Source organism: Pongo pygmaeus, chromosome 4, assembly GCF_028885625.2.
Source record: "Pongo pygmaeus isolate AG05252 chromosome 4, NHGRI_mPonPyg2-v2.0_pri, whole genome shotgun sequence".
Classification (NCBI taxonomy): domain Eukaryota; kingdom Metazoa; phylum Chordata; class Mammalia; order Primates; family Hominidae; genus Pongo; species Pongo pygmaeus.
In genome coordinates, this window is record NC_072377.2 from 99540538 (window position 1) to 99548069 (window position 7532).

At 46.9% G+C, this 7532-nt stretch overlaps 1 protein-coding gene across 2 annotated transcripts; it reads left to right on the forward strand.

Annotated features, from left to right (window-relative positions):
* The first annotated feature begins 580 nt into the window (after positions 1 to 580).
* GPR150 (G protein-coupled receptor 150) lies at positions 581 to 2630 on the forward strand. 2 transcript variants are annotated; one of them, XM_054489628.2, is made up of 2 exons: positions 582 to 1628; positions 1827 to 2630. In XM_054489628.2, the coding sequence occupies exons 1-2, from the start codon at positions 759 to 761 to the stop codon at positions 2061 to 2063; spliced, it is 1107 nt and encodes a 368-aa protein (XP_054345603.1). In that variant the 5' UTR covers positions 582 to 758; the 3' UTR covers positions 2064 to 2630. The 2 variants fall into 2 exon arrangements, with proteins under 2 accessions (XP_054345602.1, XP_054345603.1); XM_054489627.2 differs by having other exon boundaries at positions 581 to 2630.
* The last annotated feature ends 4902 nt before the right edge of the window (positions 2631 to 7532 follow it).

Genomic DNA, 7532 nt, shown 5'->3' on the forward strand with positions numbered 1-7532 from the left:
TGAGAAGTATTTGGAACGATCTGCAAACCACTGCCACTCCTAAAAGCAACATCATTGACTTTAGTACCCTCTAATTAAAATACTTTCATTCTTGGACAGAGAAGACACATCTTGATCAAAATTCAGCTAATAGGTCTCCTCTTTGCTCAAAACGCTGTTAGATTTCTTGTGTTCCTGTTTTTCTCATGCTCGTGCAGATCCATGGCATTTCAAACCTTTAAAATAAAAGCTAACGTCTTTTCTATTTTTTTCCTACTGGCAATCACATTGGGGTGGTGGGGGCGTGTGGTACAATCTCAGTCAAGAGGTCCTCGCTCGTGTGGGTGCTGGCATAACACTAGCCGTACACAATGGCCAAGCAAAGCGACCTTCTGTCCTGCTGTGCTTTACACGTAAATAGAGAACGGATGAGGTTCTCAGAGCCCAGGGGTCCGCGGCTTCCGCGAGGGTAGCGTCGGGGGCCGCTGCAGAGATTGGAAGAGTATCCGCCGGGAATGGGAGGGAAGACGCGGGGAAGGTGGAGAATAGGAATCATGTGTGTTCCTCGAGTGTACAACCCACATTTGAGTGACAAATCACGAGGACAATCGACAAAAACAACTAAGCGCAAAGCCGCCCGAATCCATCTCCCTCTCCGTGCGTGTGCCTTTTCAACTAACTTTGGGAACTCGTAGACCCAGCGTCGCTGCCTCGTCTCCACTTTGGTTTCCCGCGTCCTGCCCGCCCTCTTCGGCGCCTCCTCTTCCTCGGGGGCAAGGATGGAGGATCTCTTTAGCCCCTCAATTCTGCCGCCGGCGCCCAACCTCTCCGTGCCCATCTTGCTGGGCTGGGGTCTCAACCTGACCTTGGGGCAAGGAGCCCCTGCCTCTGGGCCGCCCAGCCGCCGCGTCCGCCTGGTGTTCCTGGGGGTCATCCTGGTGGTGGCGGTGGCGGGCAACACCACAGTGCTGTGCCGCCTGTGCGGCGGCGGCGGGCCCTGGGCGGGCCCCAAGCGTCGCAAGATGGACTTCCTGCTGGTGCAGCTGGCCCTGGCGGACCTGTACGCGTGCGGGGGCACGGCGCTGTCGCAGCTGGCCTGGGAACTGCTGGGCGAGCCCCGCGCGGCCACGGGGGACCTGGCGTGCCGCTTCCTGCAGCTGCTGCAGGCATCCGGGCGGGGCGCCTCGGCCCACCTCGTGGTGCTCATCGCCCTCGAGCGCCAGCGCGCCGTGCGTCGTCCGCACGGCCGGCCGTTGCCCGCGCGTGCCCTCGCCGCCCTGGGCTGGCTGCTGGCGCTGCTGCTGGCGCTGCCCCCGGCCTTCGTTGTGCGCGGGGACTCCACCTCGCCGCTGCCGCCGCCGCCGCTGCCAACGTCCCGGCAGCCAGGCGCGCCCCCGGCCGCCCGCACCTGGCCGGGGGAGCGTCGCTGCCGCGGGATCTTCGCGCCCCTGCCGCGCTGGCACCTGCAGGTCTACGCGTTCTACGAGGCCGTCGCGGGCTTCGCCGCGCCTGTCACGGTCCTGGGCGTCGCTTGCGGCCACCTACTCTCCGTCTGGTGGCGGCGCCGGCCGCAGGCCCCCGCGGCTGCAGCGCCCTGGTCGGCGAGCCCAGGCCGAGTCCCTGCGCCCAGCGCGCTGCCCCGCGCCAAGGTGCAGAGCCTGAAGATGAGCCTGCTGCTGGCGCTGCTGTTCGTGGGCTGCGAGCTGCCCTACTTTGCCGCCCGGCTGGCGGCCGCGTGGTCGTCCGGGCCCGCGGGAGACTGGGAGGGAGAGGGCCTGTCGGCGGCGCTGCGCGTGGTGGCGATGGCCAACAGCGCTCTCAATCCCTTCGTCTACCTCTTCTTCCAGGCGGGTGACTGCGGGCTCCGGCGACAGCTGCGGAAGCGCCTGGGCTCTCTGTGCTGCGCGCCGCAGGGAGGCGCGGAGGACGAGGAGGGGCCCCGGGGCCACCAGGCGCTCTACCGCCAACGCTGGCCCCACCCTCATTATCACCATGCTCGGCGGGAACCGCTGGACGAGGGCGGCTTCCGCCCACCCCCTCCGCGCCCCAGACCCCTGCCCTGCTCCTGCGAAAGCGCCTTCTAGGTGCTCGGTGGTCAGAGACGGGTCATCTGTCGCTAAGGCGCAACCTCCAGGGAACTCGAGGCCTGCCAGGGTCTGTCCAGATCACAAGGGGCAGGAGAGTCTGTGAGAGAGTGACACTGAAGTTGTCCCCTTCCTCCACTCTCCTATTCCCTTCTCATGTTTACATTTCCCTACGCTCTTCCAGTTTCTCTTCTTTCCTGCAGTTCCTCTCATATCTCCCCATTTGGAGACAGCGAGCCACTGGGAAGTTGTAAAAACAAAAACAGTTATTTTTGCAGTTTTCTTTCACGCATTTATAGTGCTCTGGATAATACCATTTATTTTTGCTGAATTAACCAACTTTCAGTATTTGCTGTGTTATCATCTGTATTTACTTATTTTGAATCGTGCTTAAATCAAATGTACCTTCAGCACCTGCAAGTTTGCCTTTTCTTTCCAGGAGGAAAATCCCCACGTTGCTCTTCCTGGGGAGTCTGAGAATTATACCAGTGCTGTCAGAAATGTAATCATGCTGTCATTTCAGAGCCACAGAGTACTTGTAAAATAAAAACCTTTCCCACGGAGCAATTGGGACTTTTTTTTTTTTAACATGGTAATGTATTTTCTCAGAAGAAAATCAGTGTGGCCTTTATTTCCAGTTTAGTTTCCACTTCAACAGAAGCTGAGGTTGTAGGAAGGAAACAAAAGCTTGACTTGGTGTCTTTCAAATATACTTGGTTTCTGTTGGAAATCGTCCCTGTGCCCCCAGCAGCCTCTAAAAGTGTAATGCTGTGCCCAGATGGAGCCTCTCCGTACACAGTCCCCAGCAAACCAGAGAAAGGAAGCTTCAAGGTGGTGCATATGGGTGGGGCTCAGTGTCCCAGATGGAGCCTCAAAGAGATTTGCAGCTAGGAAGGAAGTCGAAACCTCAGAATGCTGCATGTGTATATAAAACTCCCTTGTTGAAAAAATGAATTCAATGCCTATTGGTGTGGATAGCTGAGAACAAGGTCAAGGAGCGGATTTGATCAGTAACCTCTTCCTCTCAACTGTTCTTGATTCTAGACAGAAGTGGCAGCACTTATGAACAATATATCCATGTGTTTATCAGTGATTTTTATATGAGGATCTAAAGCTTTCCATTATAGTGTTTCTTGTTCATGCACAAATGCAGGCCTAAGATGCAGAAAGGGGAAATGACTGTTTAAAGCTCTTTGTAGAGCCAGTGCTGAGGGCTGTTTTGTTCACTAATATATTCCAAATGCTTAAACAATGCTTGACATGTAGTAGGCTCTCAATATATATCTGTTGAATAATTCATCATATGAGTTAGAGATAGAACAAATAAAAGATACACGAAAGAAAATCTTTACTAAGCTTTGTTTACCTTCCTCCAAAATTTTGACAACAGATGTTACAGAGTTGTAGCTTTTCCTTCCTCTCTTTGCTCCTCCTTACCCTGTTGAGGATGCAATGGTCTGCAAAATACCAGGAATAAATCAGCCAAAGAGAGGATACAGTTGTCTTCATGAACCCGAGTCTAGATTATAGCATTATTTATTCATTAATAAACATTTATTACCTGCTTATTTTGTGCCAGTTAATAAGCTAGGCATTGGAGATGCTGAGATGAATAAGGCACATTTTTCCCTCAAAGATGTTATAGTCAAATGTAGGAAACAATCTGACAATTACACTGCAGTGTCACCTGTGTTATAACAGGGGCATCCAGTCAGGGTGCCAGAAGAACTGAAGAGGAGAATCTGACAATCTTGGGGGACTACAAGGGGACATTAGGAAAGACTCGCCAAAAGAAGCTCTTGAAGGCTGGTTTGGGGGTGACCCTTCAGGTCAGGAAAGGTGTTCTAGGCAATGGGAATAGCACTGCAAAGCACAGAAGAGACAGAACATAGCATAGTCAAGTAATGACAATAGCTTTAGGGTGCCTTTGGGGCCTGACCTAATGAGATATGTGGTCAGAGAAATTCAGCCTGGCCCCAGTGAAGACAGGTCTGTGTGCCAAGCCAAGAAAGCAAAAAGTAGCCTTTGAAGAATTTAATCAGTTATAATTTGACCAAATTTGAATTTTAGAAAGGTCATCTCAATGATGGCGTGAAGGATCACCAAATGGAAGGGTAGGGGGGAATTCTTAGATGAGAAATCAAGGCAGAATCTCAGAGAGTCTTCAGAATATGATTCCTAATGTTGGACCACTTCGAATGCTCTCAACAGAGATAATAAATTTAAAGCAGCTGAGACAAGTTTTCTATTTTTCTGCAGTTAAGACTACCTTAACAGAAAAACTTACTCAGCTGGCTTCAACTTATTATTTCACATGACAAGAAGTCTGGTGGTAGGGCTGTGCCAGGGTTGGTTAAGTAAGTAGCTCAACTTCATAATCAAGGGCTGTGATGGTTAATTTTATGTGTCAACTTGACTGAGTTAAGGGATGCTCAGATAGCTGGTAAAACATCATTTCTGGATGTGCCTGTGAGGGTGTTTCCAGAAGAAATTAACATTCAAATCAGTAGACTGAGTTAAGAAGATCAATCCTCACCAGAGGTGGCAAGCATCATCCCATCTGTTGAAGGCCCACCCAAATAGAACAAAAAGACAGAGGAAAGGTGAATCCTCTCTCTCTCTTCTTGGGCTGCAACACCCATCTTCTCTTGTCCTTGGACAGTTCACTCCTGTTCTTGGGCCTTCAAACTCCAGGATTTATACCAGCAGCACAAACCCCCACAGCCCCCATTCTCAGGCCTTCAGACTCAGACTAAATTTTACCACCAGCTTTCCTGGTTCTCCAGCTTGCAGACAGTATATGGTAGGACTTTTTGGCCTTCATGGTCACATGAGCCAATTCCCATAATACATCTCCTCTTATGTATCTATATAAATGCTATTGGTTCTGTTTTTCTGGAGCAGCCTCACTCATACAAGGGCTCAGATCCTTTTCCTCTTTCCAATCTGCCCTCTTGAGTGGTGGACTTGACACTCAGGCCAGTTCCCCTTGAGGTCACAAAATGGCTGCTGCAATTCCAGGCATCACATTCAAATGTAACAATGTCCAGAAGAAGAAGGATTTCTCTTTTTTGTACCCTTTATAGAAATGAAACAACATGTCTCAGAAGTCCCCAATAGACTCTCCCAAATGGCTCATTTGCCAGAACTATATCACATGTCCATATTTAGACCTATCATTGCAAGAGAAATGGGGCCACCATGATTGGCTTGAACGTGGAACTGAGCATATGAATTGTATTGAGGGAGGGATGAAAAACTGAAGCTCTACAGTAAAGAAAGAAGAGGAAATGCTAGTTAAAAAGGCAAGACTAAAACTTTTAAACTATTGCAAAAGTGTTATCTAGATTGGTTTTTACAGTACAACAGGGGTATTCAGCTGATTGCTACCTAGAAATTTTGAGAATTCTTCATCTGGGTTGGAAATATAGAATACCAACTCAAGAAGTTAATTTGAAATCCAGTTAAACTGATGTTTTCCTAGATTTTGTAGATTTAGTTAAGCCCAATTTATATGGAAATGGTTCTCTTCTATAAGTAAGGAAGTTCCTCTAATTTTAACCATATCTGAAACTTGAATACATAACTAGATGACTTGGTTCCCATCCCTGGGGGCATTTGTAGGTTAGGAAATTTGAGACATTCCCTCAGGATGGCTATCCTATTGGTGTTGACCCTAATCTGCATTTCTATAGGCAACACAGAGATTCAGCTGTGTCCTAGTCAAGGAGTCCCCTGAAGGTTATTCAGATTTAGACTCTTGCTAGAGTAGAACATAATATTCACATCACACAGCAAAGGCGAATACACAGGTTGACCCCAAAATTGCTCTCTTTTCTAGGTTATCACCCAAATAGGAAATGACTAGAAGAGAAACCAGATCTACCTACTTGCAGTTTGGAAGAAATCAAAGTTGCCCTATAAAATAGAGATAAACCATTCCTCTATTCTGTACATTTTTTGGAGTTAGATTTTAACCAAACTACTGCACACAGGACTTCAGGGAGCACTTTTCATATAGATGAAGATGTGAACATCACCAGCAGAATTGAGCAACGTGGTGGTCCTGATTTTATAGAACTTTAAAGACTAAATGCAAAGAATTCTACATCTTAAAAAAAAAAACTCAGTAACATAAGTCCAAAATAAGTAAATGTGACTTATGTTGTAATTTGAAATGGAAAGAATGCAGGAAACACCCAGGAGTAATAAACCACATTAGTGATTAGTTATAAACAATATTCAAAAAATAGAATAGTCTGGCTCATTTGTGGAAGACAGATTTAAAGCATTTTTTTCTAAGGTTATGTCCGAAGAAACACAGATGTTAGAAAATTTGAGGAGTTTGCCTTGTATTCCTAAAAATGTTCTGACTTGATCAAAGGGAAAGTATTATAATAAAAATGAATTGTTCTTCTCAAATTAAAATATATTTTGCTGAGTTGGGAGGCAATATAATAGTGTGAAAAGAGTATAATATTCAGAGTCTAAAGACCTGAACTTGACTTTCATCTGTACAGTTAGTAGCTGTGTGACTTCAGGTGGTTTGCTGAATATTTTTGAGTCTTGGTTTTCTCATTAAGAAAATGGGAGTTAATACTATGTCCTTCATAGGATAATGTACGCAAAATATTTGATTGGGTGGAGGTAAGGGGAATCTAGGTTTGTTTCTTCAGATTCCCTCAATACATGATAGCTAATGTTATTTTCTAATACTGGGCTATGAGGGATAAAAATCCAATTGAATAATATTACATGAAGGAAAGCGATAGATCTTGGAGAATTGTCATGGAAAATTAATGCAGCAATGGTAGTACTTAAAAGTAGGGAGTTGGGCCTTACAGAAGGAGTAGTGGGCATTGTTCATTGCCTTCCTAGCATTTATTTCTCCTTTTCTGACAGTTCTCAGATTCTTATTAGAATGTCTATACCTTTTATAAACAGTCAGCACTTCGAGAAAACCTCAGTGCTCTCCAACTCCAAGACTGTGACTTGATTAGTCCATGCCGTTGGAGCAATTTCTCATCCCTCTCACCACCGTATCTTGCTCAGGAATGGTCATGGGATGCAATGAGAGTGAGGGAAGTTTTTTTAGGGAATCTAGGAAGGAACCTTTTAACTCTTCTGGGAAAGCCATAGAAGTTAGCATGTTCAATGTCTCTTCACACTAAAGGTAAATGAGGGAGCATGTAACCCTAATGGCTGCTAGCAGCCACTTCTCACCAAGCGGGAAGCCAGCCACAAGAGGAAGTCAACATCATGGATATGGCAAAGTGGAGAGATGAAAAGAACTTAGGTCCTTAATGAACTCACTGTGCTGACAAGACCAAACGCTACTGAGGCCTGGCTATTGGATGTCCTAGGAAATAAGCCAATACAATTTCTTGTTGCTTAAAGCAGTTGAGTTGAATTTTTTGTTATTTGTAGCACCAAGCAATCTCTAACTGAAGTAGAAGTTTGGCAAGAAAA